The sequence below is a fragment of the Prunus avium genome, chromosome 7 (genome assembly GCF_965620075.1).
Source record: "Prunus avium chromosome 7, drPruAviu1.hap1.1, whole genome shotgun sequence".
Taxonomy (NCBI): Eukaryota; Viridiplantae; Streptophyta; class Magnoliopsida; order Rosales; family Rosaceae; genus Prunus; species Prunus avium.
In genome coordinates this window covers 5,779,504-5,807,476 of record NC_142290.1, presented here as the reverse complement: position 1 = coordinate 5,807,476, position 27,973 = coordinate 5,779,504, and the positions used below count along the sequence as shown (strand labels likewise).

The following is a 27,973-nucleotide window of genomic DNA, read 5'->3' as shown; positions in this document are numbered from 1 at the left end:
AGCAAAAGACCAGGGCAGAGTGTTTTTCATTCATTAAGAGCGCAACAGTAGGAATTAGTGGAATTTTGCTTCCACAATTTCTAAAAACTTGTACTTCACACCAACTCAACACAAGTTATGACAATTATCCGTGCACCTGAATCTATGTACAATTTTCATTCATGGTAATCTCTGAAGTAGTGCTTGCTTTGTGGAATGGAAATTTCAGAAATGTTTTTGTCATGAGAGAGAGAGAGAGAGAGAGAGAGAGAGAGAGAGAGAGAGAGAAATTTATAGTGCATTTAATAATATAGAGATTCGTACAAGGCAGACGAGAAATATATTCCATTACATTTGTTTGCCACAGCAAAAATTCCTACAAGTTCGCATAACCGGGTAAACTAGTGTCTTTTATGGTCAAACAGAGTCAGATATGGTAAAGGGGCTTCAAGAACCGTATACAAGAGCAGCTTCCAAACCATCCCTCACAGATTGGTAGTGGGAAAACTGTTAAGGGTGGGGCAAAATGTACTAGTCTCTTCACCAACCACCGCCACCACCTCTTTTGGGTTCAGAACCCCATCCCGAAGACCCATTATCCGAACCTTTTATTTTCGGGTCTGAACCCCATCCTGTAGTCCCATTATCAGCAGCAGCATCATTTGCACCAGCTCCACCCCACCCTCCTGCTCCACCACTTCCTTGACCCCAGCCACTGCCACTGCCACCACCCCAACTGCTGCCTCCACTGCCACTTCCACCAGCACCCCAACCACCAGGGAAAGCTTCCCTTCCAGGTGAGTTTTGGACCTTTGCACCAGGAAAGTTGCCCAAGCCATCATCCCTATCTTTGGAATCTGCACCCCATGTTGGAGCATCATAACCAGAATCCTGCCTCTCATTGCCGGTGCTATTTCCTCTGTTGTTATATGTTCCTCGACCACGGCCACGGCCACCATATGGTCTAGGTAGGCCACTTGGATGTCCATCTCTACTGCCACCATTTCTGTAATCATTTCGGCCTGTAAAGTTAAACACAAAAAAGTAAGTCAATTAAGTCTTGATAAAGGAAGCAAGGATCAGACACGAAGAAATAGAAACAGAAGCAAGGAATTCTATGAGTCTGGTGTCACTGCGGACAGGATAAAACAGATAATCAGTGCGTATCTCTATAATACATGACAGAAGGGCAACAGAATTAAACCAACAAAGGCAATGTGAAAATTTTGTTGAAGAAAGTACAACAGGGACAAAATGAAAACTAACCAACCAGCAAACTGAGGATGAGAGCAAAAAAAACACACTCGGCTAATTAAATGTGCACAAAAGCCATAGAGCAATGAACCTTAATTAGAGTTTTCCATTCAGTTGGCCATATTGTGCAGAAAGAAACATCTATAAAGGGCAGTCCATATTCCAAGTGTAGGGCCAATGTTCTAGTCAAATTGTTCAAGTTATATGCAGAAACATGACCTTTTTCTTTAATCTGTTACAGCATAAATACCTATTTTTAACTAATAGCTTTTAGTGCTTTATTCGGTACTTCCATTCTGCTAATTGAATTGCAACAAAACAGTTACACCCATGCAAATATTGATGCTCATCAAACATAGAAGTTGCAAATCCTTGTTGCATTCTTTTGGTAGACTTCACCTGTTCGTGAACTCGGCGTAGATGACCGATCCCTGTCAAAAGACTGGCCTCTCCAACCACCCTCATTAGTTGAACCACCAGTTGCAGGGCTCCGCATTGGCACCATAGCAGCAACTGATCTAATTGATGGTCCTGACTCATGCTGAGGGTCATCAATATGGCGCTGAAAATATCCTACAAGCCGATCAATGTCCTCAAACATCCTTTTTCTGAACTTGAATCCCTTAGGATATAAACCAACATACTCATGGTGTGGATTTGTACTCCGTATATAGGTCAGAATGAAAGTGCCTGGATGTTCATGCGATATCCCAAAACAATAAACTATCCTCATAGGATACTCCAACTTTTCAATCTTCAAAAGTTCATCAACCTCTGCTTTTGTGCCCCTCTTGAACTTGCGATAATTTAGCATTGACTTCAAGTGAGCTACTAAAGGATCAACATAACGATCCATTACCTGCATTTTTAATTAGTCAACAGGCACATCAGTACTCAATTCAATGGTGTTCCATCAGATTTCTATCCCTCAACATCAAGAGGTAAAATTGCATGAGCAACCACCTTTTAACATCCAACTACAACAAGCATATGATGACTGTTTTGCTTCAGAACAAGATAAGCATACAAGTTCAAATATTTCTACGAACCCATACTCCAAAAATATCTAAGCTTCTGATGAGCAAGTTCAACAACAATTACAGCAATCCATAACACTAAATCTGTGCTTTCTTGTCCAAACTCTAACCAACCATGATTCAAGCATTATGAAATTGTATATAGGTCAATTACATTGGCTAAAAGCCAAAAGAAACTCAGAATTAAAAACAATTGACATTCAGTAGTTATAAATCGTGACAAAAGTAAGACAACTGAATACAGTACTCTTAGAACACATCATTTTTAAAATACTAACCTCATCCAAATCCTCAAAAGTGTCCTCCCCAATTTTCAGGGTCTTACCAATGCGGAGTAAGCTTGTGATGTCCTTATGGTCCTTTCCACCTTCAACTATGTCTTTGTGAGCATAAACTCCATCGTAAACCTTGAGAGTTAAGGTTAAATATGAAGGCCCACGAGAACTAGGACGAATAATACTTTCCCCAGGATCCTTATCAGACAAGAACTGTTACATAACAGATGACACTATTCCATAAGACAAATGGTTCAGGAATATGAATAATTCAAGCACTAAATGACCCACTACAAAGATCAAGATAATATAAAGAGTATGTAATAAAACTAAACCTTAGACTACAGAGGTTACAAATAAAAGCAAAACCAATAAACAATCCTGCATAAAATAATTCAAGTACTAGGAGCATGAATGGTAGAAAATATGGAGGGAAAATCAAAGGAAAAGTTGTTGTTTCAGAATCCGTTTCAAATGAGAGACCACTTCCTTCACATACTCAAGAACTAGTATTGAAGTCAGCACTGTAAAATTTGGTCAAACCAACTTTAACTCCACGAGGCTTACATGTTGAGGCATAGCATAACCCAGAGGCATATGATAAAAAACAATGCGACTTGATTTTCGGTAAAGAAGAGTAATGACCAACAACAAATTCCATAATATAAATCAATCAAACAGATAAACTGAAACATCAGATATCAATAAAAGAATTATTAACCACATACCTTCATTGCTTCATCTGCAGTTATATTCTGGAAACGAGGATGAACAATCATCCTTGGCTTGAAATGCTTCTTTGCGAGCTCCTTCTCCTTATGAGCTTTCTCTTGCTCACTCTGTAGACTTCTTCGGTCTTCATGGTAATAGGCATCAACATTCTGTGTGTTCTGATGTCGGTTATTTCTCATCTCACTCTCTCTGCAAACTAGGAACACTTGATACCTATTCTTTTGAATCGATTTGATCTTGCAAGTGAGGATGTCGCCCTCATTCAGTCTGTCAGATAACTCAGAAATATCCCTGGAATCATCTGAATAGTCTTCTTTCATAAGCATACCAGTCAACCCAGATTCAAGAGCACAAATTGCCCTTTGGGCTTGCACCCTGCGAACTGTGGCCTGCACAACTCTTCCTTCAGCAAGGGTATCCTCAGTTTCACCTGAAATCATATAGAACTCTTCATCCTGACTTGGTTCTTCATATTGTTTACGCCAATCCTGAAAACCCTGTATTAATTCTCTCCTTATATCACAAAATGTTTCTATCTTATTTTCACGCTTTTTGGTTTTAGCATACTCTTCAACGTCAAGGTTTTTTAGATAATTAGGTCGATCCCTGACATGCTCTATAGCCATCTCCAAAGCATCCTCCTCATCATTGCCACCATCCACATCATAAACATCTTTGGCCAATTCTTGTGCAAGAGCATAGGATTCTGGATGAATCCTTGTATCATCCAACAAATCAATAAATTGGCTGCTGCTAGCAGCCAACCCACTCCGCCGAACACGCAAGAAACCAACTGCATTGACAAACACCTTTTTACCAAGCCCGTGTGCTGTCACAAAATCCTTTCGAGTAAATATTGCGCCAGATCTTACCAATGATCTCTGCAAAGATGCTGCCTTTCTAGGTCCAAGCCCTGAAATAAATTGCAGCGGTGCAAATAACCATTCATGGCTTATAGCCAGATTTACGTCAAGGCCTACCTGGTTTGTGACATCTACCATGACCTGTTCAACCATCGCATACTTCTCATCTGGGGTGAGAAAGTTCTCAAAAGGATTGAGTTTCCAAGATAAGATTTCTCTTCCTGGTCCACAAAGTGTGGCAACCATTGCCAACGGATTTTGAAGATAACGCCCAAGAGCCACAGCCCTCTTGACAATGCCTGATAACACAAGAAAATAAAATCAACACCAAGAAATCTGCATGAACACAAGAGATTTAGAAGGTTGGAAACATAATACCTGATTGTGCAGGTAGCTGATCAGATGAATTCCGAGAATTTTCATACAGGCGAGACAAAGATTCATCCCCATATACAATGCTTAGGCCATCCATATCATGGCCAACGTCTCTAGGATTCTCCTCCACCATTTTAAAAATTATCTGATAATGGCAAGAGTCAAACAAAATAAGCATGAAGTGTAATAATGAAAATATGAAATGTATATACACACTAAAAGAAAATCCATCATAAGAAAACCCCTCACCTGACTTCATCAAACTATTTGCACTAGGAAATATCACTATATCGGCCAAAAAAAGATCATTACTGTAGTAACACTAACCTCATAAATATCATCTTTTAGGCGAACACAAGACAAGTTAACAGCTCCTAGGACAGCAACTTGTGGTTGATGATCAGTCATGAACTTCAAAACACGTTCTTGATCATTTTTCTTTCGTTGCTGATCATTAACATTGTGGGAGCGTAGAGTAAGGGACCCCGTGTAAAGTACATCTAGCACCTCCCCAGATGAATCTAACATCACAAAAGTAGTTGCTGGCTTCCCAGGGCCCCAACAGCAAGCCATGACCCTCGGTGCAGCTTCATCGTCTGAGCTATCATTTTCCTTCCGCTGATATGGTCCCACAGAGACTTTATTCCAAAGAACCTTTCCATATTCCATGAGTAACCAGTTTTTAGCTCTACTAGTCAACAAGGATCTTGCTTCTTTCTCCATTGAAGGCAAAAGAAAATTAAAAAGGGCATCCTGCAATATCAACTTCCGCTGCTCATTCCACAGTTGTGCAGATTTACTAACACCATCACTAAGATAGTACTCATTGAAGTCGCTTATCAACTTATTTAATCTGTCTTCTGGCAACTTAATAGTAACTTGGAGAAGCTTCTCCTCTTCAGCCTTCTGGATAAGCAGCCATTGCGCATCCTCAAATCTATTTAATGGCTTTCTTTGCAACCACTTCACCCCTGCGAACTGATGAAAAGCATCTATTGCGACATTTCCATCAGGTGTTGGGCTTGTTGATAACTCAACAATATCCAAGTAGTTGCTTCGAACATACTTCCTGACACATGGCTCACAACTTATTTCAACAGCTGCCTGGAAAAAGACATAAAAAAACATCAGACGATTTATAACCAGACGTTATGACAAGGCATGATAGAGCTCATATTTCTACAAACTACTAAACTATTAACACATACCATATGCCTAGCTCCTTTGAGCACAGCTTGAGGATTCTCAAACATTGCACATGTAAAGTCTGAAGCCATCTCCTCTGGGGTCTCCTTAGCATCCTCCAACTCATCCATTCTCTACAATCAAATTAAGCATGAAGCTCATATCTCTGGGTCAGCCAAAACATCTGAAAGTGAAAGACAAACCAAACTTACCATTTTTTCTAGAGATAATTGCAGTCCAAACTGCTCAGAGCTGTAACCAAACTTGCTTGCCACCTCCCACAGGCCAGCCTTACTGCAGATGCTATAAAGTGATTTCCTTTTGGGCCTCTTATACTGTCCCTCATCCACTCCTGCCTCACCCGGAGGGAAATGCAAGTTAAACTTGGTGTCAACATCATCAACCTCTCTCTCTGATTCTGCAGCCTTCAGCGACTTCATAATTGATTCAAAAAGCTGCTGATTTAAATTAAGTCTGGTTTCATCATATATACGTCGAGATTCTTCCTCAAATCGTTTATTGTAGTAAGATTGTAAAGCATTTTTCCGCTTCTGAAGCAACAGCCATTTTCTGTCCAGCTCCTTAATGGTCCAAAGCACCTTTGTAGAAAAAGTAAATAGTTTAAACATATTTCTTGTTCGTTCTTTAATCTTATGCCAGCTTAACACATTTTAAAAAATCCCATGACAAGTACCTTGTGCCACTTGAGTACAGATGGCCTGTCATTTTTATCCTGACTTTCATCTTCCAACTCAAGGTGTTCAGGATCTTTCAATAAGCTTAGGCACTCTTCTTTCCGATACATGGCAATAAAGGGAATCTGGAAACAAGGAGTGAGACACATTAATAAGATAAATATCAGATAAATTAACAGAAATACACCAACATTAATCAGAATACTAACGTCCAACTTCTGCACATGATGCAAGTCCAAAAATCTGATGATGTCATCCCTGCTTATAGAATTTCCCAAGCCTGTCTTGCTAAATGAATGTACTGTACCACTTGCAAGTTGATTATAAATCCAGGTACTCTCATCATCTATACTAATTCTATCCAGTGGAGGAGAACCAGTGCTTTCCTCATATATCTACAAAGAAAATAATAAAATACAGCTCATGTGACATGAAACCGGATATTATAGTATTATCAAGGGCAAGCCAAAGAACCTGCATTCTTTCCGGAACATCAAGCTCCCGGATCTGGTCATCCTTCTCTGTCATATACTTTTCAGAAAGAACAATTGGTTCAAATTCATCTTCAAGCCTCCTTTCCCTCCATTCACTGGAATCCAAACCTTGCTTACGGAGCTGCAGTAATTCATCCACATCACCAAATATTTCATGGGCTTCCTGCAAAGCAGAGGATGATACTCCTGGTGCCTGCCTAGATTTTTTCTTTTTAAGCTTCCTCTGTCTAAACAAGGAATTAACATCCACAAAAAACAAGTTGATTATTCAAATTATTAGAAAATTCAGTTCAAACCATAAACACAGGCATGGGCATACACAAACTGCACAAAATACCTCACAGGAGCTCCAGTCTCATCAAACTCTTCATCAACTATAAAGTCTGCCATTTCATCCTCTTCACCAACTTCCCCATCATCTTCTGCTTCTGCTGGTTCCTCTTCTTCAGCTATGTCCTCAAGTGGAGGACCTACATGGGCACAGCATAATCAACAACAATAAACCAAATTTACACACCGACTATCCTACAAGTCAAGTTCTACATATGCATACATATATATACCTTCATCATCACCAAATAAGGTACGCTTAAGCTTCTCCTCCGCAGTTCTTCCACTTTTACCACTACCAACAAACTCCTCCTCATCAGATAATCCACCAGGCTCTCCCTCACCATGCCTCTGAGCTTTTTTCAGCCGCTTAAATTTCCCCTGGAAAGGTTTGGACAAGAAAAATAAGAGAGAGAATGAATTCGAATCATAAACTATGTACATTGAAAAAGAAAGAAATGCTTAAGTTACAAATTCAACAGAACCATAAGAAAATAAGGACAGTGCTTACAGCCTTCCTTCGGGGGGCAATCACATTATTGTCCTCTAGGAGCTCATAGTCATCTTCATCAAGGACATACTCCTCTCTAGAATATAAGAGAGAAGAAAATAAGTTATAAAATGAATAACTATCCCTCTTGCTACACAATTTTAAAAGAAAAAGAAAATAAAAAGAAGATTTTCATTGACATTGCGTTCATCTTCATCTGCAAATGGGAAAAAGAAAACCACTCTTATAACAAAGAAATTCAATTTTCTTTTGTTACCGCATAGTTCCAGTAGTCTCATGTGAAATAAAAAACACTACAGGTCCAAGGTCAGGAAAACTAAACAAACCAGATTTTTTGTTTCCAGACATTTCACAATGAAAAGCTTCACATATTTTAGAGAGATTACAGCTCAGGGTATAGAATATTCACTTTTTCTTTCTTTTCTTCTTCCTCTGCCTCTCTTCATCACTGTCTGCCCTATCTTCTTCCTCCTCTTGCTCCTCTTCTTCATCAACATCATCTACTATAAAATCATCCTTCTCATATTCATCTGGCCCTTCTGCAAAAATCAATCATGACAATAATGTTATAGATGAAGCTAATTCAAAAATTGATCCATGGTTAACTCTTAAGAGTAGATAAACAGATGAGACAAAGTTCGGATGTCAAGAAAAATGACGAAGAACAAAACAACACTAAAAATAAAAGTGAAATACTACATCCAACAGCATGGGGAAAACAAAATAAAACAAACATGAACCAGAAAATAAATAAGGAAAAGGGAAGTATAAATGAATGATGAATCATTACATAGAAATTATCTATTAAAAAAAAAGAATCATTATATAGGAATAAAAACATATCTAGCAATGACCAAACACGTTAACGAAATTCCAAGTTTCGAAAATGTGATCTTCAACATAAAAGACACAAATACAAGGGATAAAGCAAAGACGAAACAGTCATCATTACATTGGAAAGTTAAATGAAAACGAAGAATCTTGATGACGAGTTCATTTCATTGCCCTACATTTCTTGACATCCATACAAACCCCAACGCTTGCCCTAAAGTTCCTCGAAAGAAACCACTCCAATCTTTGCAAACAAACAAAAGCCGAAACCCTAACCCTAACCCAAACCCAATTTCACCAATGGATCCACTAAACCCCCATATATTGACCAACATCGAGCTCAAAAATTTTACCCACAGAAAACTTCATGCATTTAACAAACGAATGAAGAAACAGAAGGCCGTACCGTCTTCATCTTCTTCATCGTCGCCATCCCGGTCATCGACTGCGTCGCCGTGAAGGGGTTCCCTCTCGTCCTCGTCGAGCTCGACCTCATCTGAACAAACATCATAAGAAAGGCCGTGAGACTAGTGTTAGGGTTAATTTTAGGTATGCGAGGTAAGAAAAAGAGAATTGAAGATGAAGCTGGGTTACCTTCTTCGTCAGAGACGACGGCTTTGCCCATGGTTTCGGTGAGGGAGAGAGAGGTAGTTTTGGGTTAGGGCAACGACGGAAGTGTGGCTTCTAATTCACAAGGAATGTGGTTTTTGCTGAGTGTTGTGTCCTGTGAGAGTGAGCACTCTCTCAGGATTCTGAGCACAAGAACAAATATGAATATTTGTGACGTGCGTTGTGGGAGAGAGAGAGGGCTGGGGGGGCGCGGGGGGTGGGGGTGGGGATTGGCTCCGGAAAAAAAAATTGCTAGCGGGGTCTTTTTTTCTTTGGGGAAATTGGGCAAAATAGTATTCCCTTTGCTGGCCCAATACTACATAGGCCTCGTTAATGGGCTAGGCAGGACTTAGTCCAGCCCAAATTTAATAGGCTTGGGCTAGACTTTAAAAACGTGTGAGAAAATAACAGGCCGAGCTTGTTTAGAAAATTCAAAGCCCAAGCCCGGCCCATATACAGGGCATGAGAAAGCCCATCGGACCGGGCCAAGCTAAGCCCAATGGGCTGGGCCAAAATGGGCCTACTTTATTTTGTCTTTTATTTTTTATATGGATGTAATGCTTTGTGAGCCATTTGATTTAAAAAGTTGCAAATTAAATGCAAATAACGCTTGAAGGGTCGACACCATTCCCCGTCAAAATTAAGTTGTTCGGTTGGAGTGATTTATGCAGTTTGTTTTAGCTAATTTGGCATCCACGTTGGATTTAACATCTCCTTTCGAGATGCTCTTAGAGTTTAAAGTTTGCCACGCTGAAAGGATAGCTCAATGGTCGTTGTTGCCCTCCTTAGATAATTAAATGTGTCATGCAGAACATGTCCTTTTTGCAAGATCAACTTGAACAATTGAGTTTTCATTACATTTTGTGTGAAGGGAATTTCCTAACTAATGCTCTTGTAAGACTTGGTCATCAATTTGAAGATTATCATTTATGGGTGCACTCTGTCAAGCTTGGGTGGCCTTAGCTTTGGATCTTTAGGGTGGTGGTTTACGTAGAGGCGAACCTTGTAGTCTTATGTTTCTTTTTTTTATTAAAAAAGAAACTCTCATCCGCCCGTTTGGTATCCTACTTGGATCCAATTTATTAAACTCAAAAATAATTTTTGAGTTCAAACCCAAAAAATCTATTTGATAGGCCCATTTTTAAAAATTCAAACTCAACAATAACTCAAAAACACCCCAATATTTAAAAATAGAAACAATATGATTTCTCTCTCTCTCTCTCTCTCTCTCTCTCTCTCTCCCTCTCTCTCTCTCTCTCTCTCTCTCTCTATTAGCATTGGTTGTGTCACCTGGTCGGGATCTTAGGCATTCCGACTTTGTTGAAGCTCTTGGACTCGGGCTAGACGCCAGTGACGAGAACTCCAATGATGGCGTCATTGGAGGCCTAGTTGAGGTCCTAGGTCAAGTGAAATAATATTTTGTAATATTATTTTTGAAATTTTTAAGATTTAAAATAGTTTTGAAATTCAATACCAAACAAGATTTTAGATCTAAAAATTAGTATTTGAAAATTCATGTTTTTAAAAAGAATCATGATTTTTTAGTAGAGCTGGCAAACGGGTCGTTTTAGCGGGTTCCGGGTCGTTAACGGGTCAACCCGTTTTCTTAACGGGTTGACACGAACACGACCCGTTAAGTTAACGGGTGACAAATACTAGACCCAAACACGACCCGTTACAATTCGCGAATATCCGACACGACCCGTTAACCCATTAAGAATAAACCAAAAAAAAAAAAAAAAAAAAAAAAAAAAAAAAAAAAAACATCAAAGCACAGCTTCTCTACCCAGCTAGCCAACACCTTCTCTGTCCTTTTTCCCCCAAACCCCAACCCTAACCTTTCTTCCCTCTTTCCCTTTACATTTCAATCTTCTCACCCCAAAATAGTATATATCTCTCTCACAAATATATTAAAACCCAACAACAACAGAAACTGAGGAAAAAAGAAAATTCAATCTGTGGAACTCGACCCAGATACCTCCTCCTTATTCCCTGGCTGACTCTGGTGGCTGGGCTCGTTGGTGGACTCTAGTGGCTGGGCTGACGGAGTCTGTTGAGTGGAGAGAAGCAGAGAAGAAAAAAAAAAGGAGAGGAAGAGCTGGAGGAGTTTGTTGAGTGGAGAGGAAGAAGAGAAGAAAAAAAGGAGAGGAAGAAGAAAAGGAAAAAAAGGAAAGAAGAAAAGGACACGGAAAGAGAAAGCTAAAGGGAAAAGGTGAACTCACCCAAAAAAAAAGAGGAAAAGGTGAAGAAGAAAAGAAAAGAAATTTTGCAAAATTACAAAATTAACCTCCCTAACGGGTGTAACGGGTTCACCCGTTTTCGACCCAACACGACCCGTTAGCTTAACGGGTGGCTAACGGGTTCACCCGTTTTCAACCCGACCCATTAAGCTCAACCCAAATACTGATAATTTCGTGCGAATTCGTGTCGTGTTAACGGGTCGTGTGCAATATTGCCAGGTCTATTTTTTAGTTCACTTTTTTTAGTAAGATACCAAACGAGGCCTATACTTTTCTTAAATAATAATTTTTTTTACCATTTAACCCTTATTATATTAATTTGCATTCCTTTATCACATAGTGAATCATGGGTAATTTTTGGGTTTTTGAATTTTTTATCGTTTGATGCCTCTGCCTTTATATATATAGATAGATTGATGTACTTTTTTAGGGGTGAGCATTTTAACCGAAAACCCGATCGAACTGGCCGAACCGGACCGCCTAAGGTGGTTTTGTTCAGTTTTTATATTGAAAAATCTAAAATCGGTGAAAAAAACTGCCCGAACCGGATCTAAACCGGGTTGGACCGGTTTAATTATATCCAAACCGGCGAAAACCGGACCGACCCGAATATTTTAATTATATTATTAAAATAAATAAATAATACAAGTGTCAACAGATGATTCGTCAATTTTATGACATTTCTACTCCTTGCCACACTCGATCCGGCGAAACCCTAAACATTTGAGGGGCTTCCATTTTTTTGTCATTCCGTCTTCAGCCTCTTTCACTCAGTCTCTCTCACTCTCAACCTCCTCTCCCCAAATCCGCCGCCAGCTTTTTCCAGATTTCTTAATCGCTCTCGCTCTCTCTCTTAGTCGCTCACGATCTCTCTCTCTCTCTCTCTCTCTCTCTCTCTCTCTCGCGATCTCTCTCTCGCTCTCTCAGTCGCTCGATCTCGCTCTCGCTCTCTCAGTCGCTCGATCTCGCTCTCGCTCTCTCAGTCGCTCGATCTCGCTCTCGCTCTCTCAGTCGCTCGATCTCGCTCTCGCTCTCTCAATCGCTCGCTCTCGCTCTCTCAATCGCTCGATCTCGCTCTCTCAATCGCTCGATCTCGCTCTCGCTCTCTCAATCGCTTGATCTCGCTCTCTCAGTCGCTCGATCTCGCTCTCGCTCTCTCAATGGCTCGATCTCGCTCTCTCAGTCGCTCAATCTCGCTCTCGCTCTCTCAATCGCTTGATCTCGCTCTCTCAGTCACTCCCGCTCCAGGTTTCCATTCATTTTTTAATTTCTCTTCATTGTTTTCGTTTTGTGTCAGTTGTCATGGTCATCTTCTGATCTTCATCCTTCTTCCTCACTTTAGCGTGACCTACTGAGATATTTTTTTCTTGGGCATATCAATAGGAAGAAGCTGGGGCTTGGGCATATCAATGGTGGCTAGCGGAGTAGCTGGTGCCTGTTTGGTTCTTGGGAGTTTCTTCACTTTATGGTAAGGTACTCTGTTTTGGTATCAATGGCCCTTTATAAAAGTGACCACTCCTTTAGTTTTAACCTGGTAGATGACATAGCTGATATGTGAACTTTGTAGTTAAATTAGCTGGCACACTGATTTCTTTTATTATTGAACTTTGTAGTTAAATTAGGCAGAGCTGGAGTTGGAACAAGAATCTGATATGTGACTGCGAATGAATGATGGTATTTGTTCCTAATTCATATGTTTACTAACTGTTTTTTCTTTCTTTGTGCAGAGGTGCAAATCTGATTTGAATATGAAACAACTCATGGAATTGTATGTGTATATGTAATGGAAATTTATTTGTTTTTATTTGGATTTTCTTTTGAACTTTGCAAATATGCAAATTGTGATTGAGATTACTCTCACAATTTGCTATGGACTGTAATAATAATTAATTTATGTATTTGGAGATGTGTGGTGGGTGATTATTTGCTATGGTTTTAAGGTTTTTTTAAGTATTTGAATGATGAAAACTTCATATATGCTGATTTGTCAAAACTGGAAAAACTATACAGAAACTGTCAAAACTTGAATTGTTGAAATCTGACAAAAAAACTGAATGGGCCTGGAAAACTAAACAAAAAAAAGCTTTCAATTGTTGCCTTTATTGGGCCTCGGCGAATACCCGAACCGAACCAACCCGGCCCGATCAAATCGGGTTTCGACTTAAATCGAAAATGGGCCTAAAAAGGAGGTCCACGGTTTAGCATTTGGGCCTGCCGATAAGGTTCGGTTCGGCGTGCGGTTTGGGCCCATAACCGACCCAACCCGACCCGTGCACAGCCCTATACTTTTTAAAACGTGTGTAGATTTTTTTTTTAACAATTGTTATTTAAAATAAAAACTTTTTGCAATTGCTTTTGTTCTTCTATAATTTTTTTCGATATTGAGTGTTAATTTCAATAAAAAAAGTTGTCAAGAAAATAAAATTGTAAAAAAATATATAAAAGAGAAATACAATTATATATTTATTTTTTAATAAATTAACTTTTTAAGTCATGTGTAGCGGGGCGATTAAAAAAAGTGAGATTCGCTATTATACCCAATATAGGGGCCCAAATTATTTAAAAAAACCCTATATGAAATGGATTTTAGAAACACACACAAAACTCATTTACAACATAACAAAAAGGCTTTTAACTTCTTATAAATTACAAAACTCTCATTGATTTCTTAAAACAAGCCCAACCCCAAAACCTCATAAAAAAAACTCAAAACACTCAATAGGGCATCAAAGTAATTTAATAATCAAAATTAAATTCAATAGCAACAGCTGTCATTATTTGGGTTTTATTCATATTGGGGCTACATTGAAACCTTAGGGCCCGTTCGGTAACGTTTTCTTAGAATATTTTCAGAGAATGAAAACAAGAAAATGAATTTGCATTTTCAGGAAATGAAAATGCATCTGGTAGATTAATTAGAAAACAAAAACAATGAAAATGTGTCTGGTAATACAATTTGAAATAATAATATGTGAGTTATTTTTATGAAAATGTTTCCCATGAGAATGAAAACAACTTTTTTTTTGTTTTCTACAAGTACACATGAACTTGTTTTCATTTTATGAAAACATTCTTAGTGTTTTCTGATTTTGGGCCACCGAACATGTTTTTGCCTCATTTTTGTTCTCTGAAAATGAAAACAACCCTTTAAAACATTACCGAACAGGCCCTTAGTGTAAACTTAGTTACACATCATGTTTAAAATTTTAGTGCACATAAGGAAGAAGGAAAATTGAAAACTAGAGAAGAAAAACCCTTGAAGTTGCAGGCTGCGCTCTTAGTTTCTCTCCTATGCTTCTCTAGCATGAAAAATTGCTCTCTATTTTCTGGCGTGAAAATCCTCTAGTCTAGCGCCAAAACATATACATGAGTGAAAAATTGGCTAACGTCTCTTTCTTATGGGCCCTAGGAAATTCTTTTCCTATATTGTTTGAATTTAGCATATTGAACTGGGATTCTTGCCCAAAAATTGACGTCAATTAAATGGGGAGTTGCTGAAATTGCTGATATGGCAATTAAGACTCCTAGTTGCATGAGGAAACTCATTTTAATGAGTATTCTTAGTGTGATTGGATCATCCCAAAGACACACATCTTCACTTCCTAATTAGCATAGGAAAAAGCCTCTAATTGTCGACCATAACACTTCTGTTCTTCCTCCTCTGATTTTCTGTAGAACAACTAAAACAAAGTAAACAAATGCAATATACTCAAAATCTTAGTAAAATAGTGCATGTTAGATGCATATAATTATATATATTTTCATATCTATCACGAGCCATGAAGGTTTTGCTGCATCTAGGAGGTCCATACATCAGAGCCCCTGTAGGGGGCTAAGTCCTTATCTGCTTGAATGCATCGTGGTGTTTTTGAGTGTAAGATTTGTGTCTTGGGGAAACAAGAACTGTGAGCAATCCCATATCGCTCGGGGAGGGAAAGGTGAAGTGCTTTATATGTGTGGGCACTTCTCTTCCTAGCAAGAAGCCTTTTGGGCAAGATATCATTAGCTTGAGCCCAAGAACAAAACCATGAGGGGGGAGGCCCAAAGCGAACAATATCTTGCTAAGGGAGTCGTGTCGTGACAAATGGTATCATAGCTGGACCCTGACCAGAAGTGTGCCAGCAAGGACGCTGGGCCCCAAAGGGGGTGGATTGTAAGACTCGTGTCTTGGGGAAACAAGAATGGTGAGCAATCCCACACCCGTCGGGGAGGGAAATGTGAAGTGTTTTATATGTGTGGGCACTTCTCTTCCTAGCAAGAGGTTTTTTGGGCAAGATAACATTAGCTTGAGCCCAAGAACAAAACCGTGAGGGGGGAGGCCCAAAGCGAACAATATCTTTCTTGGGGAGTCGAGTCGTGACTTTGAGGCCATATTACAGCTTCCATTAACTGATTTTTTTACCTCCCTTTGACCACCAGCATCTTCCCAATTAACCTTTGAAATCACAAGTTTTACCTACAAGTTTAAAGCAACAACTTAAGAGTCAGAGCAGTTATATCAGTGAGAACATTCCTTCATATAGCTGATAGAAAAGTTTCCTACCAAGTGACGGTATAGGGCAACATAATTTATGATACCAATGGCCACATGCATTTTTATTAAAGGGTTAATCCAAAACACGGGGCATGATATAATTAAATAATCAAACCACTGAAAATTTCACATTTTGAACTCAAAAAAGTACTCTCTTGGAATTGTCAATCTAATGAGAGAAAAAATAAATAACTCCTATTGTCTTATGTTGGCGAGTACTTATTCGCTTAGGATTTTGGTTACTTACCTATTTGTCTAGTCCTATTATAATTGACATTTATTTCCTATTTTATTTAGGGTTGTATTTCTTTATAAATACCTCAATATCGGAGAAGAATATATAACTGAATATTTGCTCTACTTTGTTTGACATGGTATCAGAGCTAGGTTTCTTATGACCTGTGCTTAAGGGTGAAGCTATCTACACGGCTATAGTGGGTTGTAGCCCATGTAGGTTTTTTTTTTTTCCTTAAAGAATATAGACCTATAGCCCAGGTAGATTTAATATTTATTTAAAGAAAAGACCTATAGCCCGTCAACACAACTTTCTAACTATGAGCACAACTTTCTCGTTGGACCCTCATTTTGGGAATATGGGTGCAACTGCTTTTTTTATTTTATTTTATTCAAAATATATGTCTTGGTGGTTTCCCATTTAATAATAAAAGATTTCAACTCTCTCAAGGATCGCAAAGCACAACTTCAATAGGTACACTTTCAATTATTGTTGAACATATGATTTAATGTATACTTTTATTTTAGCTAGCCCACCAGTGGAAAAATTCCTGGCTTCGCCCTTGCCTGTGCTTGCATTCTCCTTGCAATTTAAGTGTTCTCCTCCCCTCATCTTCAACGGGGGAAGGGGAGTGAAAATGATATGTTTCTCTTTCCCATGAAGATATTGCCTATTTCTTGACTCCAATGACCAATTCTCTTTCGGGGGAGAGGGGGAGTGAATATAAGTTGTGTCTGCATGAATTAGCTAAAATTTATATGGAAGAATTTGTTGTTGTCGTTTTCCGTTTTCCATTATCGTTGTCGTTATTGTTGTCATTGTTGTTGTCGTTGATATCGTCGTTGACCTCGTCTTTGCCTTTGCCTTGCCTTGCCTTGCCTTGCCTTTATTTGCCTTTGCTTTGCCTTGTCTCTGCCCTTGCCTTGCTTTGCATTTGTTTTTTGCTTTTGCATTTGCCTCGAGTATGGTGTACTACGCCTCTCTTGTCAAGTTGGGCATGCAAAACATCTTTGCGCCAACTTGAGGAGGAGTGCTGGCGAGTCCTTATTTAGTTAGGATTTTGGTTCCTTACTATGTTAAGATTTTGCTTACTTACCTATTTGTCTAATCCTATTATAATTGAGATTTATTTCCTATTGTAATTTAGATTTATTTCATATTTTATTTAGGGTTGTACATCCTTATAAATACCTCCATATCGAAGAAGAATAGATAATTGAACATTTGCCCTACTTTGTTTGACATCTTGTAATTTTGAAATAACTACATGTAAACATGGAAGTATTGACCCTACCTCCCGCATGGCACTGGGCCTCACTCTCCTCCTGGTGTTTTCAAAATCTTCAAAAGCCACTTTTAAGACACATTCTTCTTCTATGCCATTCAGAAAACAGTGCTACTATTTCCATCAACCTCTCCTATTTTCTTACTCACCTTGTCTTCAAAATTTTAAAGATAAATTTACCCATTTGTAAAATGACTTCTAAGGACTTAGGAAAAAACCCCTTCTCCCTCACTTTTCTTCACTCTTGAAGCTACCACTTGAGGATGGGGCATATATAACGTATAGCTTTTTTTTCTTCTCTATAATTTTGGTTTTCAATACATGGTACCGGTGTATGTATCTGGACATGGATTCTTTTTTTATTTTTTTGGGTGGTTGAGTATATTGATTCATTCATTCACGAAGGAAGATTGAAGAATCAAGTTTTCATTTGGTTGCAAATTGTCATAGTGGTTAATTACCTTTGGAAAGTTAGGTGAAATAGCATGTGCAATAGCATCAAGCTCGTTAATATATTTTAGTTTGTCTTTTACGTCTTCAAAAGGACCTTTACTTGCATACATTGCTTATTAACCAAAACCTTCTAAATTCAAAAATTCCTGTTAGTACGTATTTTAGCAAACTTCCTCCAAGTTAAAGTTTTTATCATAATTTTTTTTTAATACAAATTATGGGAGAGAACCTTTTCCAGTATTTAGTTACATTTCTCATGCGTAAAAGCATCTACAATCACGCTTTCAATTTTTTAAGAGCTCCTAGAGATCTCCTTATTTTAGGAGGTGGGTAGGAATAACCCTACAGCCTAGAGATCTCCTAGAGTTTTGGCTTTCTTCCCCTAACCTAGAGCCTCAGACTCATTACAGCCTTTAGGAATAACCCAGCAAGCATCAATCTCCCTGAACAACTTCCACCGAACTTGTAAAGAAAAAGGACAATGAAGAAACACGTGATCAACACTTTCCTCGCAAAGATTGCACCTGTGGGGAGAAAGACACATATAAGGCCTCTTCTTTTGAAGATGGTCACAGGTATTGAGCTTCCTGAGAGCTAGCAACCACACATGAGATTTAACTTTAGGAGGGGCCTTAGACTTCCATATCTGGGAAGTGGGGGAAAAAATCTGCATGTTGCCACTATTACAGAGAAAAAAACTATAGGATTTGCAGGAACCCTCATCCAACCCTCACAGCCCTCACATATTTACTCCTGATCACCTTACGCCATATAGAGTCACGCTCCTTCGGATACCTCCAAAGCCATTTGGCAAGCAAGGCCGCATCCTTCTCCCTCAAATTACCCACACCTGAACCCCCTCCCTACTTACTTCTAGCCACCAGCTCGCACCTTACTAAATGATCTTTCTTGCCTTCCTCAGAACCTTCCCATAAAAAAACATCTCATCAGCTTTTCCAATGTATGAGCCACCCCAATCAGAATTTTGAACAAGGACAGGTAATAAATTGGGATGCTACTTAGGACTGCTTGAATTAGAGTAAGCCTTCCACCTCCAGATAAGTAGGTTTTTTTTTTTTCCAGTTTTGGAGGCGAACTTCCACCTTTTCCACAGCAGCATCCAAGAATTTAAGGGCTCTGGGATTCCCCCCAAGAGGTAGACCCAGGACTGTGTCAATCTGGAAATCTTCTCACAATTAGAGCTGATGCCCAGAAGAGAGCATTTAGCTTTATTGATGCTCAAACCAGAAATCTTACAAAATAAATTCAGCAACTCAAGTAAATTTTCCCAATTCTCTTCAGCAGCATCCAAGAAAAAAATAGTATCGTCTCTGAACTGCATATGAGAAATCTCAACCCCCTCATTTCTGATTTTGAGCCCCTCAATCATGTTGTTCTCTTGGGCTTTCTCCAAGAGCCTACTCAACACATCAACAACCAAATTGAACAAGAAAGGAGATAAAGAATCCCCCTGCCTTACACCTCTAGAAGCCTTGAATTTACCCCTACGCCTCCCATTAATCATAATGGAAAAATTTGTAGACTCCAAGCAACCCGAAATCCACTTCCTCCACCTTCCACCGAACCCCTTCCCCTCCATAACTAAATCCAGAAACCTCACAATGGATTAACAATCTTAATTTCAAGCTTTCTGTAAACTCTGACAATTTCCAAATTCCAAGGAAAACATGTGCCATGTTTATTTGAGACTTCTAATGAGCTATCTACAGAGATCACATCAGGGTTCACAATGACTAAAGGCCTGGACCAGTATCAACAGTGCACATGAAAAGGATTAAAACAGTTTTGCATGTTGCATGAAAGTACATAATTATTTACCACCACATGCATCTAAGTTCTAACCAGAAAATGAATCCTTCAAATAAAAGGCAAGAAAATAGAAACAGAGAAGAAACCTAACCACAGAAGGTGCAGCGTGGCTAGCCGGGTCAAAAACTTCACGCAAAGGTTGCTCACTTTCTCCAGGGTATTGTTTCACAACTTCAGATCCATTGACAGAGAAAAATTCATAATCGAGCCAAAGAAGTCTTTCCCGTACCAGGAGGACCATTTGTACATCGTAACTAAAAAAAAAGATATTCATGAATGAATGTAATAAAAGAAGGACCATAACTTATGAACACATCAAAACCATATGTTTCCACCATTTTCAGAATGATAGTAAGATTTTCCAAAAGAAAAGTTGGCAGAGGTATTGTTCATAATTAATCCATTGTGAGAAGGAAGCAGCTCCAAAACTAACTCCTTGCAGTCGTATACAGAGAGGCAATTAACTTTAGTGCTACGCGCTTTTCTTGTATCACATACAAGACCAGCTTGGGATTGATTTTGTACATAGTGGATGAATATGACCCTGCCTGATGGAGGACAATCCATTGTATTGGAAAGATTTGAAGACAATAGCACTCCGTTCTTTGTAACCTGAGATAAAAGATATGAATAAAAGTAAAGAAAATGTTTTAGGGTAAAAATGCAGACCCCATTTTTTTATTAGAAAAACCATTTGTCACAATTGCCATACCAAATAAAGGGAGCAAAAAAAGTAACTCAGTTGCCAAATTTCAAACCTTAGAAGAAGGAAAAATCATTGCAAGAGCAAAGTAGTTCCCTGCGTCATTAGTTAACTGCCCACAAGAATCAACCCTACGTCTAGCACATTCATCTGCTAATGAGCTGAGAGGAAATCCATCTGAAAATCTACTCTTCAAACAAGGAAGAGACACCTATCAATCCAATGAGTGCAAAAACATGACACAGTTAAACCAACAATAAAATAAGGAGAAAACTTGGATTGCTTTGTAAAAGAGAAGATGAAGAAGTGGAAATTTACCGCAACAATGGATCCAGGAGAGAAGGAAGAGGCAACATTGGAATGGAAGGCTCTGAAAGCCGAATTTTACAGCTTTTGTGGTCTCAGTGACTCGGCAATGAAAGAGTTCCCAATCAGAGATGGGTATTTAACCGAAGCTTGTTCAAGAGAGCTTGCAAAACTCTCATCAGTAGCTTCAAAATCAAGTGACCCAGGTGAAGAAAAGTTGTCAGAATTCGACAACCTTGATTGGTTCTTTGAATGCTTCTTTCCCCTTGAAAAAGGCATCTGTAAATACAACACTGACAAGGTTGGTGTTTTGGTACGGAGTCCCGGCTATGACTCTCGGAAAAATATGGTTTCAGGGGGCACAGCAAAAAGAGTTAGCAACAGAGAAACAGAGAGGCAAGGCAAAAAGGGCGACAAAATAAGAAGAGAGACAGAGATAGGCTGAGAGAGCAGCGCAGGGCAACTTAGAAAACGCATTGACTTCGAATTTTATTTGACCCAACCCCCGCTGTACTTTCCACTTCACTTGTCTAATAAATAAAAACTTCCGGAAAGAGAAAACCCACAAAAAACATTAAAAAAAAAACAAAAAAGGAAAAACAGATAAACCAACACCATCTCAAAAAAGACTTCAACTTGTCATTTGCAGCAGAAGTTACTTCTCCCCACCTTCAAACCCTAAACTCATTTATTTCTCCACCAGAGGAAATTCAAACAGAGCAACCCCAACACTTCTTCCTCAGCCACAATCCCTTTTGGGTCTCTCAAGTTTGGAGGTGATTGCTTGAGTTTCTCATACCACAGTCCAGAATGGCTGAAACCATCCAAGACCCAGTTGAGCAAACCGGGCATGGAGCCTGACCCACTATTCCACTTGCATTGTTCCCCATGGGAAAGTCTGAAGAAGACCAGGCTTTGCCTTCCAATGTTGCCTCTGAGGCCTCAGCCCAAAATGCAGAGGCTCACTGTGCTGGTTGCTGTGGTGGGTTTCGGAAATTCATTGGCCTCAGATGCATCTTGGTTCTCTTACTCTCTGTTGCTTTGTTCCTCTCTGCTATGTTCTGGTTGCCTCCATTTCTTCAGTTTGCGGATCAGAGCGATCTGGATCTTGATTCAAAGTTCAAAGGTGCGTTATTGATTAATTTCTTCAATTGGGCTTTAATTTGGTTAGTGTGTGTGCGCACCGACATTGTGTTACAAGCTATTGGATCTGAAGTTTCGGTTAATTTTTTGGAATTTTAGTTTGGGTTTTTAAATTTATTTATTTTTATATAGATATTTATGTTGTGTGGTTATGATGTTTGGTTCGGTTGTTGAGAAAATGTTGGGAAGCAAAATTGTCAAGTTGGAATTCTTTTACCGGTTGTTTTGTTCTGTAGAATTGGGGGTGTTGGAGGGGTTGGAGTGTGTTTGTGGTTTTGTTGGTCTTGGTGGGTATTTGTTGGTTGCTGAGGAAATATAGGAACTCAGGCGATTGAGACATTTTGCCATATTTTGTTTATGTTATTTTGGTTCGTTAGAAATGAGAAACATAAATAAGTTGGGCATCCCTGGCATAAAAAATTCTATGCTTAATGAGTTTAATTTCGCATTTGTCTTCCCTACATTATTTGGAACAAATAGGAACGTTGCTATTTGCTTTGAATATAAACTGAAAACAAAATAATTGTAGTGAGACCTTTTGTTGATTTATGTGTTTGGTTCTTGTTTCAGTTACCTTGTGCATTTCTATTTAAAGTAAGCCATACAAAATTAACAGTGTAAGGACCTACATTTAAGGAATTGTATTCAGATGCTAAACGTGGATGTGTTAGTCCAAATGATGTTTTTCCTTTTAAGCTCCCATCTGTTATTTATGTTGTGAACTTGCTTTAATGACCAGAGATTTAAGTTTAAAAGCATATGTTTATTTCTTTATATATATATATATATTTTTTTTTTTTGGTATCGAGGCATCCTTTATGGAAGTAGAAACATGTTCTTATTTGGATGTGTGCATGAGAAAAAACATTCATGTTTAAGTCAATGTGCTTTTCACCTATGATCTATAAGACACTTGGTATGTTAAACACTAGAGAACCATGGAATCATGTCCAGCCATACCCAACGCTTGGGATGTGAAGAAAATAAAATACAATGTATTTTTTCATGAGTATTTCACTCTATATGTTTCTTACTTATATTTTATACATAGAAATTTCATAATATATTCAGGAAATTGTACCTGAATAGCCATGACACCAGGTCTTTTTTATTTTGGGGGGGTGTTGGTTGGTTTCCATCCTTAACACCCCTTAGTGTGTTTACAAATTTTAGGTTTCCATGTGTGGGATAGGACACACATCATTATCTTCTGCTACTAACTGGCCCTATACAGTATAATGGCATGTCAAATAACCCATGATCTCTCTATTTGAGATGTTATAGTGGGAATTTGTGCTACAGTTTTCACTAGCTTGCATGTGCTAGAGTTTGATTTCCTAGGGAGTTACTACTGATTACAAGCTTCCTCCTAGCTTTTCTTTGAGTTGTAAATTAATTATCAATCCTGAAGGTCCTTTATTCAATGAAATATAAGAAATGGAATGAGTCTTGATTCGCATGATCATCAGCAAGTATGACAAATTGGGTTCAAAGCCCAATAAATTTTATATTTTTTTCATCTGGAATTAATTTCAACCATTGGGTTTCAATTTACAGGTTGTTGATACAATGGTCATCAGGTGACCATGTGCGCTCAAGCCTATACATTCTATATAGAGTTGTAGTAGCAGCTTGTTGCAAAAAATTTCGTTAATGTATTTATTAGGGGAGGAGGTTGTATGTTTTTGCGCATTTTTTATTGTCGTTTGCTTTTTCAAGTGTGAATACTATTTACTGGTTCTGCCCTTACTTGCATCTAAAAGGTTTGCAAAACTAAATCACAACCAATCCAGGAAAGAAGGAAACTCATATTAATCTGCTAATAAGCCTGCTGAAGTTTGATATCATTGTCCTTTGTGTGTGTGTGCGTGTGAGAGAGAGAGAGAGAGAGAGAGAGAGATTATTAACCTCCATGCCCTGAATGTGATGCTACTGTTTGGGTCTTAAGGGTGCATTTGGAAGACATGATAAATCACCTTCATCTGAGTGTGATTCTTATTTTTCATTAATGGATTCCCACTTACATTGCCAAAAGATGTGAAGACTGCCACTAGTCCACTTTTGTGGTAATTTGTTTCTTGTTTCCCCACCCCCATGATAAGCTGGGTACAGAATGGGCTTTGTGGAGTATAATCTGTGAGTTCCCGCCTTACAATCAGGAGAATGGCGATGTTGGAGAGAGAGAGAGAGAGAGAGAGAGAGAGAGTATTATGTGCCCAAAGATTCATCTGAATTTGATGCTAATATTTGGGTCTTAAGTGCGTTGATTCACCTTGTTATGGCTGTTGTTTTGTATCTTTGGAAGCTTGTTTAGATCACCAGAGCAACCTATAAGGCAATTAAAAGTGGGAAGGTTTGGGACAATGTAAAATGCAGTTGTTCCTGTTGATCTTGACTGCGTTATGCTATCACTTGATTCCAACTTCCAAGTGTTGTGCTAAGTTTTTTCATTTTATTACCTTACCAATGCAGAGTATTCTACTTCCTTTCATTGCTTTGGTTTTTTTTTCATGACTATCCTCATGAGTAACCTTACAGGTTGCTTTTGAAATTCCATTTCTAGCAGAAATTATTATTTTTTCCTTCCATTTTGCTTTATGATGTGAGAACAATTTTGAATTAGTTTTGATGACATTATACCAATTATGGTTTGTTACTGATGACATTTGTTTATCCAGATCATTATATAGTAGCAAGTTTCAATCTTTGGAAGCCAGTTTCTTTGCTGGAGGATAATATTTTGCAGCTTGAAAATGACATTTTTGATGAGATTGTCGCTCCATCAATTAAGGTATCTGCACTCTTCTTTTCTGATCAGAGTCTCAGTCTCCATCTTTTCTATATTTTGATCTAATTCACTATTTGAACCAGGTCGTAATCTTATCTGTGGAATCCTTAACTGGATCAAGCAGAACAACAATTGTGTTTGGGGTTGATCCTGAGCCAAAATCATCGAAATTATTACCCACTTCTCAAAGTTTGATCAAGGCATCTTTTGAATATCTGGTGACACACCAATCACTCAGCCTGAATACATCCTTGTTTGGGCCCACATTCCTTTTTGAGGTACTAAAGTTTCCAGGTGGAATTACCATAGTTCCTCCACAAAATGCGTTTCTTCTGCAGAAAGTGCAGATCCATTTCAATTTTACCTTAAACTTCTCCATCTATCAAATACAATTAAATTTCAACGAACTGAAAAGCCAGCTGAAGGCAGGATTACATCTAGCACCCTATGAGGTTAGTCTATCCTTTTTATGCTTTCTCAGTACCTGCACCTTGTGCATATATTTCCCTGAGGTGTATCCGTAGTTTTATGTAGTCATATGTTTGCATCTAGCAATTTGTTGAAAATTTTCTATTCTGTTAGTTTGATGATTTCATAGGCTTCAATGCATTTTTGCATGTTGTGATTGATTTTGTTTTGTTTTCCGCAGAACTTGTATATTATGTTGTCAAACTCAAGAGGTTCAACAGTAGCAGCCCCCACAACTGTTCAGGCATCTGTGTTTCTGACTGTTGGAAATACTCCTTCAATGCAAAGGTTAAAACAACTGACTCAAACCATCAGAGGCTCTCATTCAAGAAACCTGGGCCTGAATAATACTGTATTTGGTAGAGTTAAGCAAGTCCGTTTATCATCTATCTACTCCCTTAATGGTGGTGATGGCACTGCGCCGTCATCTTCTCCTGCTCCACTACCCCATCCGCACCACCATCACCACCACCATCACCATCATCATCACCACCATCATCATCACCACCACAACCCCCATCTAGCTCCTGCAGTTTCACCTGCACCTGCAACTGACAGTGGTCCACCTGCAAGTCAAAAAGGTGGCCCTGCACCTAAGGATGGTTCACCTGACGCACAGAAAGGTTCTCCACCTGAGAAAAGTTGTGAAGCAAAGCCTCCCAGTTTCCAGTTTGGATCTAGAGGGAAGACTGGAAAGGGGTCTCATTTTGCTCCTGCGGTTGCACCAAGTATTTTTCCTCCTGTCTTTATTCCCTCCCCACAAAAACAAGTACAGCCATCAGCACCCATCTACCGTTCAGTTCCAGTATCCAGTCCTTTGCCTCATGTGGTTTTTGCTCATGCCCAGCCGCCATCAAAGGGTAAATCAGATACAGGACATTCTGACACAATGTCATCAGCTGAACCATCGCCATCCACATGTATGTCAATTGATTTTATATTTTTTGTTCTTTTATTGTCGGATTTCTGTGCTCTTTTGAATAGTATTTGTCCATTCTGGCGCCTACAATCTCTTTCGTACGACAAGTTTGCTGATTGATTACTACAATCTCTCTTTCAAGCTGACCAAAAACAAATTATTACTATTTTACTGTCAAGAGATTGAATTAAACATTGATGTTAATGTTCAGTTATTCTAACACACTGTTGTTGCAGCTTCTGCAGCTCTTCTTCCTTCTGTTCAATGGGCATTTTCTCTGTTCCTAGTTCTTGTGTTACATGTATAACAACATCGGATAAATGATCCGTTCCCAGTTAAACCACTTATGAGGTATTCAAGGGACTCAACAACTGTATCATTCCAACACGAGCCAGAAGAGTTCTAGAATGGCGAACTACGCCAAGAACGGGTTCACATCTGGGTGAATATATGTTGCTTCTATGCGTGTAAATATTTGATTAAAAATTAAAAATTCAGCTGGCAGATGCATATTCAGGTCAAAGTCACAGAGGTGGCAGGCCTTTGATTACATGTATTGCCGCTGTTTTGTGTATTCTCTTCCACAGAAATGTAAGAGGGAAGAAACCAGCAAATGTATTCCGCGACCTTTTTTATTTTCTCAATCCTTCCGAGTCAATGATGTATGCCTTTGAAATATGTTAATCTGTTCACCAGAAAATTCCCAAACCTTCTCTTTCTTTCTTTTGGACTGAAAATTTTCATAAGGCTAACTTCTAGAGAAGTAAAATTTCCACGTTATGCTCTTTGTTGTTCGAATTTTCAGACTTGGATAGAAGAAGCTCCATTCTGGTTGCTTTCTTCACTCTCTATCTCCACTAATGTAATCCGTTTTTAATTTTGATATGAATATTGTTGAGTGGTTTCTAGTTGTGTGCCACAACTCCCACCAAATTTCATGTTCCGCATTATATTTGTATGTTGAAAGAAATAATACATGAAAAAAATTAAGTCTAATACAAAACTTTTGTATATAGTTCCTACTTTTTTTATTTTTTCTCATTCAGAAATAATTTGTCTAGGTGCCATGTGACTATGCTAATATTTTATTTTAGGAGTAATTTTAATTTTGGTCACTGGAGTTAGGATTGAATTTAATTTTGGTCACCGCATTTTCAATTTTCCGATTTTGATCACTGCATTTTTAATTTTCTGATTTTGGTCATCACACTTTGCATAGTTAACAAATCAAGTCCAATTGGAATATTCCGCCACTTAAAGATACCCGCGCATGGGCAATATTACCCTTTCGCCCCTACCCCAGCTCTCTCTCTCTCTCTCTGTGCAAACTCTTCCCCCCTTCTCTCTCTGCAACTTCTCCATCTTCCCCTACTATCTCTCAATCTTCAGAGCATCCCTTTCCATTAAAACACTGCAATTGAAGACAACGACCCAAACAAATCCCACACAATGCACGCCAAGACTGCCTCCTAGCCTCGCGCCATCGTCCCCCACCAGATCTCCGCGCCGTCGTCACCACCAGATCTCCGCGCTGTCGTCCCCCACTCTCACTCCTCCGACGGCAACCACTCCTGCGAGTCCTCCTCCACCCGGTTCTTCGGGTCCCTCAAAATCATCAACTTTTATACATATAGCTTCTCCATCCGCGTGTCTGTGTATTATTCCAATTTCAAATAATTCCTCTCCCAATTTAAGGTTCTTTATTTGTGACAGAGAAAAATAAAGGAAATCTTGTGAATGAATTCAGAAATTATTTTCATTTTCTTTTGTGGTAGATCTGATAGCTAGCTAAAAAAGAAACAAAATTATTGGATCTTGGTGTTCCAGGTTGGTTTATCTTTTTCTTCCAGCTGTGGGCGATATTGGTGGTGTAGAGGAATTTTGTTTTTGGATTAACTA

General features: G+C 38.8%; 2 protein-coding genes, 1 long non-coding RNA gene and 1 pseudogene across 4 annotated transcripts; 2 read left to right on the top strand and 2 right to left on the bottom strand.

The window, feature by feature from the left end:
* Positions 1-259: 259 nt before the first annotated feature.
* Positions 260-9,405, bottom strand: GTB1 (global transcription factor group B1). The gene is made up of 17 exons (XM_021961151.2): positions 9,156-9,405; positions 8,968-9,057; positions 8,140-8,269; positions 7,731-7,806; positions 7,453-7,600; positions 7,227-7,359; positions 6,870-7,116; positions 6,605-6,790; positions 6,395-6,520; positions 5,913-6,299; positions 5,724-5,834; positions 4,843-5,619; positions 4,519-4,660; positions 3,274-4,439; positions 2,549-2,758; positions 1,633-2,092; positions 260-1,001 (listed from the first exon to the last, which is right to left on the bottom strand). Exons 1-17 carry the CDS (start codon positions 9,184-9,186, stop codon positions 520-522), a joined length of 4,902 nt encoding a protein of 1,633 aa, XP_021816843.1. The 5' UTR covers positions 9,187-9,405; the 3' UTR covers positions 260-519.
* Positions 9,406-12,133: 2,728 nt separating this feature from the next.
* Positions 12,134-13,340, top strand: LOC110759119 (uncharacterized). Its single transcript, XR_002527054.2, has 3 exons — positions 12,134-12,658; positions 12,794-12,878; positions 13,138-13,340. It is a non-coding gene; the product is annotated as an uncharacterized LOC110759119 (long non-coding RNA).
* A 4,756-nt stretch (positions 13,341-18,096) lies between these two features.
* On the bottom strand, positions 18,097-21,285 carry LOC110759121 (calmodulin-interacting protein 111-like; annotated as a pseudogene). Its single transcript, XR_015825636.1, has 3 exons — positions 20,769-21,285; positions 20,506-20,661; positions 18,097-20,359 (listed from the first exon to the last, which is right to left on the bottom strand). The product of XR_015825636.1 is annotated as a calmodulin-interacting protein 111-like (transcript).
* Positions 21,286-21,389: 104 nt separating this feature from the next.
* LOC110759120 (uncharacterized) lies at positions 21,390-26,718 on the top strand. Its single transcript, XM_021961150.2, has 5 exons — positions 21,390-21,882; positions 24,578-24,690; positions 24,771-25,139; positions 25,337-26,075; positions 26,311-26,718. The coding sequence occupies exons 1-5, from the start codon at positions 21,645-21,647 to the stop codon at positions 26,379-26,381; spliced, it is 1,530 nt and encodes a 509-aa protein (XP_021816842.1). The 5' UTR covers positions 21,390-21,644; the 3' UTR covers positions 26,382-26,718.
* Positions 26,719-27,973: the final 1,255 nt, after the last annotated feature.

Excerpts from the sequence above, each read along its gene's own strand:
- GTB1 (XM_021961151.2), bottom strand. The coding sequence starts at position 9,186 with ATGGGCAAAGCCGTCGTCTCTGACGAAGAAG. Across the intron at positions 5,835-5,912 it reads AATTATCTCTAGAAAAAATG|AGAATGGATGAGTTGGAGGA; the intron begins GTAAGTTTGGTT and ends ATTTGATTGTAG. Across the intron at positions 1,002-1,632 it reads TACGCCGAGTTCACGAACAG|GCCGAAATGATTACAGAAAT; the intron begins GTGAAGTCTACC and ends TTAACTTTACAG.
- LOC110759120 (XM_021961150.2), top strand. The coding sequence starts at position 21,645 with ATGGGAAAGTCTGAAGAAGACCAGGCTTTGCCTTCCAATGTTGCCTCT. Across the intron at positions 21,883-24,577 it reads TCTTGATTCAAAGTTCAAAG|ATCATTATATAGTAGCAAGT; the intron begins GTGCGTTATTGA and ends TTGTTTATCCAG. Across the intron at positions 26,076-26,310 it reads TGAACCATCGCCATCCACAT|CTTCTGCAGCTCTTCTTCCT; the intron begins GTATGTCAATTG and ends CTGTTGTTGCAG.